This window comes from Pristiophorus japonicus, chromosome 14 (assembly GCF_044704955.1).
Source record: "Pristiophorus japonicus isolate sPriJap1 chromosome 14, sPriJap1.hap1, whole genome shotgun sequence".
NCBI lineage: Eukaryota > Metazoa > Chordata > Chondrichthyes > Pristiophoridae > Pristiophorus > Pristiophorus japonicus.
The window spans coordinates 9703677-9717766 of record NC_091990.1 but is presented as its reverse complement, the minus strand read 5'-3'; the positions used below and the strand labels follow the sequence as shown (position 1 = coordinate 9717766).

The 14090-nt window shown below is 42.6% G+C and overlaps 1 protein-coding gene across 6 annotated transcripts in view; it reads right to left on the bottom strand.

Annotated features, from left to right (window-relative positions):
• The window catches only part of LOC139279704 (eyes absent homolog 3-like), a 110206-nt gene that overhangs the window by 22768 nt on the left and 73348 nt on the right, over positions 1-14090 (bottom strand). For all 6 annotated transcript variants that reach the window (XM_070898847.1, XM_070898844.1, XM_070898843.1 and 3 more), the window contains 7 exons: positions 13758-13894; positions 7356-7478; positions 4050-4135; positions 3779-3959; positions 2017-2156; positions 1400-1483; positions 82-171 (listed from right to left, as the gene is read on the bottom strand). In XM_070898847.1, coding sequence (XP_070754948.1) covers positions 82-171; positions 1400-1483; positions 2017-2156; positions 3779-3959; positions 4050-4135; positions 7356-7478; positions 13758-13894 — 841 coding nt within the window. The remainder of the gene's footprint in view (positions 1-81; positions 172-1399; positions 1484-2016; positions 2157-3778; positions 3960-4049; positions 4136-7355; positions 7479-13757; positions 13895-14090) is intronic.

The following is a 14090-nucleotide window of genomic DNA, read 5'->3' as shown; positions in this document are numbered from 1 at the left end:
TTTCAAAGTTTTAATGGAGAGAGACTTGAAAATAAATATTTTGGGCACTCTAATGTTTTGTTGCTAGACGATATTCATTACCTCCAAGTCATTGAAAAACAAGTGTGTGTCAGCAAGGTCAAAAATCATTTCCTCCATTCGGAGCCCTAATGTCAATGCTGATGTTGGATCCTGCAAAGTAACCATAGTCAATCAATAGAGGTATCACACACTATATAGACCATGTTCCAGTTTTATTTAATTGAGAAAACAAAAAATTACATTTGTATGTATTATTTAGCAGTGGAAGATAGTTGAAGCACTGCAATTAGTTTATCTGCCTCTGGAGTGTAATGGGAGGACTGAGATGGGAAAGATAGAGGAAAATCAAGATTCCTGTTCACTGTCCAGTGGCTCCTGCTGGAAAATTCCTGAAGAACAGGAATAGGCTTAGTTACATTGACCTCAACCAAAAATATACTGATATTGTGTCTAGGTTTACATATCGAAAATGGTAATGCCCTATTTGGAAAGCTGGGACCCATCAGTCACTCGCCAACACAAGCCAATGCTTCAGGAGAGAAAGGGAGAAAATTAGAGAGGCATTTTTAAAAATACGTGTGTAATGATATGCATCATCATACTGCAAAACTGGAAATACTATCAGGTATATTTCATGAGGCTATGGTCTTATGTATCAGGCATGTAAAATGCAATGCTAACAGTTATAATCTACAACTTCCTCCTTACCGTCATTGCAATTTTAACCAGATTTAAAGTGCTAGGGTCTGTCTTTACCTGGGCATGTATTCAGTTGTCAGCTGGCACAGTAAGCAGCTCATCTTACAGTTAATACCAGTTCAGCTCTGCTGCATTGTTTAATGTTGGAGTCTAAATTAGAGCACTGGTGAGCAGAGCACGTATTAGTTTCACCATAATTCTGTAAATTTCTATTTAAGATTCAGAGGAATTTGTGAAAATGATACAACAAGCAGATCTCCTTTGGCACTGAACACAGTAAGTTGGAGAATATGCTGTTTTATTTGGCTCAAGTGCTTCTGTATGTAACTTGATGCATCTCTAATAGCATAAAGTGCAACTGCTGTGGCTTCCTCGGGTCAATTGGAAGCCGAGTGGCCCTAACAGGCCCTCAGGTCAATTAGCAGTCAGACTTCTTTAATTCTTTATTAGAAACAAAAGAAGTTTTACTCCTGAAGTCAATCAAAACATTTTCTGTTAGTGGAATAGTTTATCTGCATTCTGGAAAAGACTGCTTTCCTTTTTTAAATGTGTGCCAGATATTTTTATGCCCAACACCTGAAGTACAATAGACTTATCAAAGATAATTCATTGCAAATTTCTTTTAGTAATACTCAGCTGCTAAACCAGCTTTACATGAAGCTTTTTAGTCATTTCTTACCTTTCCAAATTTTTGTGCATATGACCCGGTAAGCAGTGAATGAAAGATGATAATGGTTTCATCCAAGTCCCACACAAAGACACGCTGTAAAGGAACACAGGGGGAAAAAAAGTTTTTTTTTTTACATGCAAGTGTTAAGTTGCCATGCCAAATCTTCTACAGTTGCATAAAATAGCTATCTCAGCATGTGTTTGTTTAACCATTCCCTCATACTGAACACAGCAGTTCTGTTAGATTTCTTACTTTGATTCTCATCATCGTAGTTTGATGTTTCAATTCCTAACAATTTTATACCAAGATGACAAACAGCAAGTTCAAGGCACAGAGCAGGATGGCAGTGAGCATCAACTGTTGGCTCAGTCAATAGTACTCATACTTCCCAAACAGGGAAAAACATTTTCCAAAACACCATGGAAGAGAATCGGGTCAGTAAAATAAGATTTTGCTGTGGAAATGCATTTTGTAAACTAAAGACCGTTCAGATTGGGTGCGGACAACCATTGTTTTTTTAATTAATGGTAACTTTACATATGTCAAACAACAGACAGCAATACCTCTAAAACAATTAGCTTGCCCCTTCTCTGCTCCACAAAAGATTGGTAAAAGTATAAATGTACCTCCAGTTCATTATCAGGTGGGGGCGAGGAACAACTCTTCTTTCCTTTCCCCCTGGATTTCCCACCTGGATTTTTACGAGATTGCTCCTCAAGCTCCTTTACTATTGTGGGCGACAATCTTTGAACAGCACCAGAATCTCCTAAACACAAAAATAAAGCCAGTACTCGAGTCAATACGTAATTTTAAACACATGCAATTCCTTTGAAAACATTGACATTTTTACATTTCATACTGCTGCAAAAACTCAAGTGCTAGCTTTTAAAACTTTCCTGCTATTTCAACCCAGATTTAGTCAATTCTCTGTTTAAAATCGATCATTTATGTTACAATCAGGTTTTTTTTTGACGACCTCATCTACTAGGCGTTAGGTCGTTGGACGTTTTAACTTCCTTCAAATGCTACGAGGGGATTTTCTACCAACAGTTTCACACGACTGACCCTTTTCAGCAGACTGAGCCACATAAATCCTGCTCCATTTTATACTAGGTACTGGTTGCTTGCAGGCTCCATAGTCCATTCATCAGCTCTCTTCTATCCCAATATAATGTAACACCACCAAATTATGACAATGAACAAGAATCTGAGAACATTCACTATCATAGCAAAAATGCATCTTTTAGTTTGGACTTAAACTGGCCAGTAAATAACCTGTTTTCCAGACTTTTTCCCCACTTTTGGTGCATTTCTTTCATCTGCTATTGTAGGATTAACAGTAGGTCAAAACCAAAATGATCCAAATTGTTCCTTTAGCTGCCAGACCCCCAGAGCCTCAATATAACATTTATCACCACCTGCAAGAGTAGGCACTCCCACAAAATAACACGGTGTCTAAATAAAAAGTCAGCCATTACAATTTAACCATCTCCGAAGTAGCTTCATTAATGCTCACGTCAAATTGCAGTTTTCATACATGCTCATGAGTTGAAACTTATTTTAGAATGTACAGTGGACTAGACGCGAATAACATGGCTCAGAGTTATCAACCCTTTTGTGGTAAAACTGTACATAGAATTCCACCACAGCCATCTTCTGACGTGAAGTGGCAAATCTAGCCACACAAAACAGTTTCCGTAAATCGATTAATTTACTAATCGGATTTGTTTACAGGTGAGGTATTAAACAGAACACAGTACTACAAAGCCTGGAGAGAGTTTGCAAGGAGTTAACCAATTAAACCAGCCTGGCCAGTCTCTCTAATTCTTTTTGCAGATGCTGGCATGGAATGCTTCTTAAAGTACATGATCTTGTTCCTCAGGTGAAAAGAGTTGGGGGAATTATGGAAGTGCCAGTTCACTAACCCCACCCTCCTCAAAAAAAGAAATCTACAAATGTATCAGTGGAAATTTATCAGTGGAAATCAGTAAAAACTGACTTGAACTACACATACTGATCTTGAACTACATACTGATAGGCATCCATTTAATAAGAACTTTACTTCCAAAAGGAGGACAAAACTACTGAAGTAAAGGAGAAAATAGTTTTAATGTAAATGAAGTGCTCCCCTATTATTTTTATTTGAGAGGGCAAAGAGTGTTAAATATTTATTTTAATTTCCTCATCGTCAGTCCCCAAGGCTCAAAATGTTCCTTGCCCCCCACCCAGTGATAACTAAAAAAAAAATTCTAAAATCTTTGCAGAGTCAGTATCCTTTGAGAGAAATTTATGCAGTAGCACATTAGGCACAAAGCACTACAGTTGCACGACAGTACCGTATCTTTTAACGGGCCAGCTTCTAAATAGAACTGTATTAAAATGCATTACCTGATTGGAAATCCTGGCCTGTTGGACTGGAAACCTCTGCTTGCATTTTTTGCATCTGGTAGGTGGCAGTTGAAGTGCTGCTGGCAGGCAGAGAGTTTGGAGTCACTGTGGTTCCATAATTTGAATTGGGAAAATAAGGCACATATTGGCTTTGTCCAAGAGATGCGTAGGAAGGATAATCCTATATAAACAAAATGGATTGGGGCAAAAAATAAATTAAGAAAAAAGTGGTTTCATAATGTAACTACAGAAAACCCCCCACATAACCTACCTGATTAGAACTGCTGGGAGATGCAGCACTGGTGACAACAGTAGCAGCACCACCAGAATAAACACCAGTTCTTGGGAAACTTGTGCCTGCCAAAAATAAAAGTTCAATCACTTCCAAAAACTATATCTAATCATATAAAAACACACGCGTATGCACAATATAGCTGCAGCAAACCCCAAGATTTATAACACATTAAAAAAATTTAAAGAAAAATACAGACGTCGTTTATCGCAAGAGGTTGGGAGTGAGGTGTCAGAGTTTGGGAGGTCGCTCATCGTGGATGGGAGGGAAGGAGCGAGAAAGTATGAAAGGCTTGGATTTATATAGCGCCTTTCACGACCACCGGACGTCTCAAAGCTCTTTACAGCCAAAGAAATATTTTTGGAATGTAGTCAATGTTGTAATGTAGGAAACATGGCAGCCAATTTGCGCACAAGCAAGTTCCCACAAACAGCAATGTGATAATGACCAGATAATCTGTTTTGGTTATGTTGATTGAGGGATAAATATTGACCAGGACACCAGGGATAACTCCCCCGCGCTTCGAAAAAGTCCCATGGGATTTTTTTTATTTTTTACATAACATAAGAAATAGGAGCAGAAGTAGGCAATCTGGCCCCTCGAGCCTGCTCTGCCATTCAATATCATGGCTGATCTGATCATGGACTCAGCTCCACTTCCCCGCCCGCTCCCCACAACTCTCGACTCCCTTATCATTCAAAAATCTGTCTATCCCCACCTTAAACATATTCAAAGACACAGCCTCCACAGTTCTCCGGGGTAGAGAATTCCAAAGATATACGACCCTCAGAAGAAATTCCTCCACATTGGTCTTAAATGGGCGACCCCTAGTTCTAGATTCCCCCATGAAGGGAAACATTCTCTCTGCATCTACCCTATCGAGCCCCCTCAGAATCTTATATGTTTCAATAAAATCATCTCTCATTCTTCTAAACTCCAATGAGTATAGGTCCAACCTTCTCAATCTTGCTTCATATGACAACCCCTTCATCTCAGGAATCAATCTTGTGAACCCGGTAATGGTTGATGGATGTTCTCATTGGAGCAGAGGAGGCAGAGAGACCACCTGGATATAGTGGATAGCAAGGGCTTATTTCTCTTGGTGGAGGGGTCAATTACAAGGGGGGCATAGTTTTAAGGTGGTTGGTGGAAGGTTCAGAGGGGATTTGAGGGGAGGCTTCTTCACGCAGAGGGTTGTGGGGGTCTGGAACTCAGTGTCTGGAAGGGTAATGGATACAGAAACCCTCACCACATGCAAGTGGGATTAGACTGGATTATCTTTTGTTGGCCGGCGCAGATATGATGGTTAAGTACTGCAGGGAATCGAATACGGCCAGGGTGATCTCCTGGACTAGTTTCGATCGCCTGGATGGGTCAGAGAGGAATTTTCCCAGATTTGTTTTCCCCAATTGGCCTGGGTTTTTATTTGGTTTTTGCCTCTCCCAGGAGATCACATGGCTCCAGTTGGGGTGGAGTGTAGAATGTTTCGATACAAGGGGTGTCGCAGTTGTGTGGGGCGGAATGGTTGGGCCGGATGCTCTTTACTTTTCCGCCATTGTTCATAGGTTTATATGTAACCTTTAGGGCTATATCATCCTTAAAAAAGGAGACCAAAACTGTATGCAGTACTCCAGGTGTGCCCTGTACAGTTGGAGCAGGACTTTGCTACTTTTATACTCCATCCCCCTTGCAATAAAGGCCAACATTCCATTTGCCTTCCTGATTACTTGCTGTACGTGCATGCTAACCTTTTGCGTTTCGTGTACAAGAACCCCCAGATCCCTCCGTACTATAGCATTTAGTAATCGCTCCCCATTTAAGTAATAATTTGCTTTTATATTTTTCCTACCAAAGCGGATAACCTCTCATTTTTCCACATTATAGACCATCTGTCAATTTTTTCCCCACTCACTGAGCCCATCAATATCCCTTTGTAGATTCTTTGCATCCTCCTCACAACTTGTTTTCCCACCTATCTTTGGATCAGCTAACTTGGTTACGTTACACTCGGTCCCTTCATCCAAGTCATTAATATAGATGGTAAATAGTTGAGGCCCCAGCACTGATCCCTGTGGTACCCTACTAGTTATAGTTTGCCAACCTGAAACTGACCCATTTATCCCAACTCTCTGTTTTCTGTTAGTTAGCCAATCCTCAATCCATGCTAATATATTACCTCCAACCCCGTGAGCTCTTATCTTGTGCAGTAACCTTTTGTGTGGCACCTTATCAAATGCTTTCTGGAAATCCAAATACACGACATCTACTGGTTCCCCTTTATCCACTCTGCTTGTTACATCCTCAAAGAACTCCAGCAAATTTGTCAAACATGATTTCCCTTTCATAAAACCATGTCGACTCTGCTTGACTACATTATGATTTTCTAAATGTCCTGCTACTACTTCCTTACTGATGGGAGAATGCTGGAATCCAATGTCAGATGTTAAGCTAACTGGTCTAGTTTCCTGCTTTCTGTCTCCCTCCTTTCTTAAATAGGAGTGTTACATTTGCAGTTTTCCAGTCCGCTGATACCTCTACCAAAATTCCCTGAATTCTGGAGATCACAACCAATGCATCCACCATCATCGCAGCCACCTCTCAAGTCCCTAGGATGCAGGCAATCGGTCCAGGGGATGTTCACCTTTAGTCCAATTAGTTTGCCTGGCACTTTGTCTCTAGTGATAGCGATTGTTCGAAGCTTACACCCCCCACCCCGCCCCAATAAATCCTTGATTATTATTAGGATATTTTTAGTGTCCTCTACCGTGAAGTCCACTTGAGAGAGCAGACGGGGCCCCAGTTTAACATCGCATTCGAAAAACGGCATCTCCAACACTACACTGCTCCCTCAGCACTGCACTGGAATGTCAGCCTAGATTTTTTGTGCTCAAGTCACTGGAGTGGCACTTGTACATACAACTCTCGGACTCAGAGGTGAGAGTGTTATCCACTGAGCCACAGCTGACAGTTGGGAGGGGGTGGGGAGAAAAAAGAGATCTTGGCAGGGAGAGGCTGGAGGCTTCCTTGGAGAGGCCAGGATGGCCCAGGAGGAGTGGTGTAAAAGGCACTTACCTTTTTGAGCCAGCTGTTCCCCTGCCCCTTTTAATACCGTGTGCAGCAACTGTTAAATTTAAATAAGGCTTCCAACCCGATTTAAATGCGTTAATGAAGCATCCCGCACTCGAGCGACACGTGAAAAAGATTTTTAATTTTTTAACCCGCCCCCAAACAACTGTCGTGGTGAAGGGGAAGGGGGGTTAATATCGAGGCCTGTCATATTTTTACCTTGAACAGGAAATGTATAGTGTGCTGGACTGGTTTGGTTTGAGCTAAATCCTGTACTATAACTGAGGTATCCAGGCTGACTGGGTGATCCATCTTCTGTTTTCACACCAGGCCACAATGCACCTAAGATTAAAATAACAATTATCCATTTATGAGACTTTAACAAGATTACCAAAAGCAAAAACAAATACGATAATGGAAGCAATATATCTTAAGGGGGCTGAGCTGCAAAACATTAGAGAAATTGTTCCAAGTTTCAATCTCCCGGATCCCACAGCAACTATATTTCTATACTACCTGAAGATTAATTATTTAAATGATTGTGAATTGCTTAAAAATGTTCAGTCATGGAATCATAGAAATTTACAGCACGGATGGAGGCCCTTTCGACCCATCGTGTCTGCGCCGGCTGACCAAGCTATCCAGCCTAATCCCAGTCTCCAGCTCTTGGTCCGTAGCCCTGTAGGTTGCAGCACTTCAAGTGCACATCCAAATATTTTTTAAATGTGCTGAGGGCTTCTGCCTCTACCACCCTTTCAGGCAGAGAGTTCCAGACCGCCACCACCCTCTGAGTGAAGAAATTACCCCTCAAATCCCCTCTAAACCTCCCCCCTATTACTTTAAATCTATGTCCCCGGTTATTGATCTCTCTAAGGAAAATAACTCCTTCCTATCCACTCTATCCAGGCCCCTCATAATTTTATACAATAAGGTCTCCCCTCAGCTTCCTCTATTCCAAAGAAAACAACAGCCTATCCAATCTTTCCCCATAGCTAAAATTCTCCAGTCCAGGCAACATCCTCGTAAATCTCCTCTGTACCCTCTCTAGTGCAATCACATCTTTCCTGTAATGTGGTGACCAGAGTTGCATGCAGTACTCTAGCTGTGGCCTAATTAATGTTTTATACAGTTCAAGCATAACTTCTCTGCTCTTGTATTCTATGCCTCAGCTAATAAAGTCAAGTATTTTGTATGCATTCTTAACCACCTTGTCTAGCTGGCCTGCTACCTTCAGGGATCTATGGACATGCACTCTGAGGTCCCTTTGTTCTTCTACACTTGTGTGTCCTACCATTTAATGTGTAACAACTGTCTGCCCCACCTGTGACAGAGACTGTGATTCTCGTATTGGACTGTGCAGCCACCTAAGAACTCATGTTAAGAGTGGAAGCAAGTCTTCATCGATTCCAAGGGACGGCCTATGATGATGATGATTCCCTTGCCTTGTTAGCCCTCCCCAAATGCATTACTTCACACTTCTCTGGACTGAATTCTATTTGCCACTGTTCTGTCCACCTCATCAGGTCATTGATATCTTCCTGCAATCTACAGCTTTCTTCTCATCAACCGCACAGCCGATTTTAGTATCATCTGCAAACTTCTTAATCATACCCCTACATTCAAATCTAAATCATCGATATATACAACAAAAAGCAAGGGACCTAGTATTGATCACTGTAGAACCCCACTGGAAACAGCCTTCCAATCATAAAAACACCCATCAACCATTACCCTTTGCTTCCTGCCTCAGCCAATTTTGGATCCAACTTGCCACTTTGCCCTGGATCCCATGGGCTTTTACTTTTGTGACCAGTCTGCCATGATCATCATCATAGGCAGTCCCTCAAAATCGAGGAAGACTTGCTTCCACTCTAAAAATGAGTTCTTAGGTGACTGAACAGTCCAATACGGGAATTACAGTCTCTGTCACAGGTTGGACAGACAGTGGTTGAAGGAAAGGGTGGGTGGGGAGTCTGGTTTGCCACACGCTCGTTCCACTGCCTGCGCTTGGTTTCTGCATGCTCTCGGCGATGAGACTCGAGGTGCTCAGCGCCCTCCCGGATGCACTTCCTCCACTTAGGGCGGTCCTTGACCAGGGACTCCCAGGTGTCGGTGGGGATGTTGCATTTTATCAAGGAGGCTTCAAGGATGTCCTTGAAACGTTTCCTCTGCCCACCTTGGGCTCACTTGCCAGGCAGGAGTTACGAGTAGAGCGCTTGTTTTGGGAGTCTTGTGTCAGGCATGCGAACAATGTGGCTAGTGTGGTCAGTGCTTCGCTGCTGGGGATGTTGGCCTGGTTGAGGACGCCAACGTTGGTGCGTCTGTCATCCCAGGTGATTTGCAGGATCTTGGAGACTCGGTGGTGGTATTTCTCCAGTGATTTGAGGTGTCTACGGTTATATGGTCCACATCTATGAGCCATACAGGAGGGCAGGTATGAGCTTGGTGAGACCTTATCAAAAGCCTTGCTAAAATGCATAATACACTAAATCAAATGCACTACCCTCATCGACCCTCCTGGTTACCTCCTCAAAAAATTCAATCAAGTTAGTCAGACGTGACCTTCCCTTAACAAATCCATGCTGACTGTCCTTAATTCATCCATGTCATTCTAAATGAAGATTTAACATGTCCTTCAGAATTTTTTCCAATAATTTTCCCACCACCGAGGTTAGGCTGACTGGCCTGTAATTATCGGTCTATCCCTTTCTTCCTTTTTAAACAAAGGTACCACTTTAACAGTCCTCCAGCACCAGACCTGTAGCCAGAGAGGATTGGAAAATGATGGTCAGAGCCTCTATTATTTCCTCATTTGCTTCTCTTATAGCCTGGAATACATTTCATCCAGGCCTGGGGAGTTATCCACTTTTAAAGCTGCTAAGCCCCTTAATATTTCGTCTCTCACTGTTTATTTCATCTAATATTTCACATTTCTCCCTGATAGTAATGTCTGCATTGCCCCTCTCTTTTGTGAAAACAGACGCAAAGTATTCATTAAGAACCATACCACATCTTCTGCCTCCACACAGATTTCCTTTATGGTCTCTAATAGGCCCCACTCTTTCTCAGGTTATCCTCTTGCTCTTACTGTATTTATAAAACATCTTTGGGTTTTTCCTGATTTTACTTTCCAACATTCTTTCATACTCTCTCTTTGCTTTCCTACTTTCCTTTTTAATTTCATCCCTGCACTTTCTATACTCCTCTAGAATTTCTGCAGTATTGAGTCCTTAGTATCTGTCATAAGCCTCCCTTTTTTTCTTTATAAATAATAATAACTTATTTATATAGCACCTTTGGCAACGTAATAAAATGTCTCAAAGCGCTTCACAACAGTGTTACAAACAAACAGATAAATTTGACACAGCCACAGAAGAAATTAAGGCAAATGATCAAAGGCTTGTTTAAAGAGGTAGGTTTTAAGGAGCGTCTTAAAAGGAGGAAAGAAGGTAGAGAGGCAGAGGGGTTTAGGGAGGGAGTTCCAGAGCTTAGGGCCCAGGCAGCTGTTCAGCAGTTATAATGAGGGATGTTCAAGAGGCCAGAATTTGAGGAGCGCAGACATCTTGTGGGATTGTGAGGCTGAAAAAGATATCCTTCCTTGTATGTCCCTTGACATCCAGGGGGCTCTAAATTTGTTAGTCCCACCCTTTTTCTTTAAGGAACATACTTGCTCTGACCCTCCAGATCTCCTCCTTGAATGCCTCCCACTGCTCTGACACTAATTTACCTTCAAGTCACTGTTTCCAGTCCACTTTGGCTAAATCACCTCTCAGCTTAGCAAAATTGGTTCTTCCCCAATTGAGAACTTTTATTCCTGGTCTATCTTTGTCCTTTTCCATAACTACCCTAAATCTAAATGAATTATGATCACTAGCACTAAAATGCTCTCCCACTGCCCTTCTACCTGCCCAGCTTAATTCCTTAAAATCAAGTCCAGAACCACCCCCTCCCTTGTTGGGCTTTCTGGCAAAAAAAGTTCTCCTGAATGCATTTTAGGAACTCCGCACCCTCTATACCTTTCACACTAGTTTGATCTCAGTTAATATTAGGGTAGTTGAAATTCCCTACTATTACTGCCCTGTAGTTTATGCACCTCAGAAATTTGCCTACATATCTGCTCTTCCATCTCCCTCTGACTGTTTGGGGGTCTATATTACACACCCAGCAGTGTGATCGCCCCTTTTTTGTTCTTCAGTACATCTCATATGGCCTCATTTGATGATCCTTCCAACATATCATCCCTCTTCACAGCTGTAATTGTTTCTTTAATCAATACTGCAAATACCACCCCCCTCCTTTTTTAATCCCCCCTCTCTATCCCGTCTGAAAACCCTGTAACCAGGAATGTTGAGCTGCCATACCTGCCCCTCTTTCAGCCATGTCTCAGTAATAGCTATAATATCATACTCCCAAGCACCTATCTGTGCTCTCAGCTCATCTTCCCTAATCCCTATACTCCTTAAATTGAAGTACATTCCAGATAGCACTGCCAAACTTCCTGGTTGTCTATTTTCTAGCCCTCGTTTCCTGACTTCCAAATTCAATTTCTACTTTGCTGCTTTTCAATTCCAGCTTTGCTTCTCTCCCTACTGAATCTATTCTCCGGTTCCCATCCCCCTGCCAAGCTAGTTTAAACTCGCCCCACAGCACTTTAGCAACTCCCCAGAGGGAGGATATTGGTCCCGGCTCTGTTGAGGTGCAACCCGTCCGGCTTGTACAGGTTCCACCTCCCCCAGAAAGGCTCCCAATGCCTCAGAAATCTAAAGCCTTCCCTCCTACACCACCGTTCCAGCCACGTATTCATCTGTCCTATCCTCCTACTTCTGTACTCACTAGCACGTGGCACCGGGAGTAATCCGGAGATTATTGCTTTGAGGGCCTGCCTTTTAATCTTTCTCCTAGCTCCCTAAAATCTGCCTGCAGGATCCCATCCCTCTTCTACTTATGTCACTGGTACAGATATGGACCATGACCTCTGGCTGTTCACCACCTTCCCCCACGCCAGAATGCCCTACAGCTGCTCCGTGACATCCTTGACCCTGGAACCAGGGAGGCAACATATCATCCTGGAGTCACATCTGCAGCCGCAGAAACACCTGTCTGCTCCCCTAACTATCGAACCCCCCCCCCCCCTACCACTACTGCTCCCCCCCCCCCCCCGCGCACCGTGCAGCTGAGCCACCCGTGGTGCTGTGGACTTGGCTCTGCCTGCACCCCTCAGAGAAACCATCGCCCCCACCAGTACTCAGAACAAAATACTGTTGGAGGGTGAGATGCACTCAGGGGATTCCTGCACTACCCGCCTGGTCTTCCGTCTGGCGGTCACACACTTCCTCTCTTCCTGCGCACTCTTAAGCTGCGGGGGTGGCCACCTCTAGAAACGCGCTATCCACAAAGTTCTCAGCTGCGCGGATGCGCCAGTGACTCCAGCCGCCGCTTTGCTCTCCATCTGGCCCTCGTGCATCAAACTTATGAACGGCTGACCCAGAATTCCTCTCACCTGGAAAAATGATGTTGAGAAACAATAGTGGACTACGACATGTCTCCCCCTTCATCTGCTTCATCTAAATAATCATACATCTAGAGTGCCTGATCTTGTAAATGAAAAAAACCCCAAACAGTGCAATGATACTAATTAACTGCTCATTTCAACTCATAGAATAGTATAGCACAGGAGGCCATTTAGCTCTTCGAGTCTGCGCTGATTCTTTAGAAGTGCATTCCACTCAGTTAGTTCCACTCCCCCGTTCTTTCCCCATACCCCTGCAATTTTTTCTCTTTCAAGTATTTCTTCAATTACCTCACTCCTGGAAGCATTCTAGGAAATCTCTTCTGTACCCTCTCCAAACCCTTCACATCCTTCCTAAAGTGTGATGCCCAGAATTGGACACAGTACTCCAGCTGTGGCAGAATTAGCATTTTATATAGGTTTAGCAGAACTTACTGGCTTTTATATTCTATGCTTCTATTTATAAAGCTCAGGATCCCAAATGTTGTATTAGCTGCTTTGTTAACCTGTCCTGCCACTTTCAAAGATTCATGCACACTTTATTCCAAACAAATTCTAGCATTGATGAGATGTAAACTGCAACTCACTATGCAAAAATGACACCTATTCACTCATCCAATGTTATCCTTTTTCTCTAGTTTTATAGTTTACAGCTTTCTGACTTAGTTTCAAACTTAGTTTTAAACTTAGTTTCAAACAAGGCCAATATTAGATAAACCACTTTCAAGGAAAGCAAATGAATGAAGTATCTTAGAAAATTACGACGTCATTACTCTGCCATTCACACCCTATCCAGATTAACCTTTTTCTAACCTCTATCATGCAATTCGGCCCATCATCCCTTTTGTCTCTCCAATCTCTCCTGCCTTCCACCCTATCACAGACCTTCCCTTTTGTTCTTTCTTCCCCTCCCCCTTTCAGTGCTTACGAATTTGCTCTTTTCGAACACTCCAGTTCTGACGAAGGTTCATCGACCCAAAACGTTAACTCTGTTTTTCTCGCCACAGATGCTGCCTGACCCGCTGAGATTTCCAGCATTCTCTGTTTTTATTATCTTAGAAAATTATTTGATCCATTCCATGTGCATGAAGATGGATGTAGGATCAGCTTACCAAAGGGAGGTAGTCCATAAGGCTGACTTGGTTGAGGATATGCAGTGTAAGATGCTGACTGTTGCACTGCTGGGTATCGTGTCTGTCCTGCATAAGCAGCTTGAACTATTGGTGGAGAAAAAAGGTGCGGATATGGCCTAAAAAAGATTAAAAACTGATTAGTCTGAAGTACCTTTAAACCACTACTGATTAGTCTGAAGTAAATTTAAAAGATTCAAAATCTGTTCTTACTAAAAACTCTCAAATGATCAGATTACCATGACAAATTGGGGAGCTGCAATTATTGCTGGTTAAAAAATACAGGAGGGAATACTGGACCATTACTAATCCAGG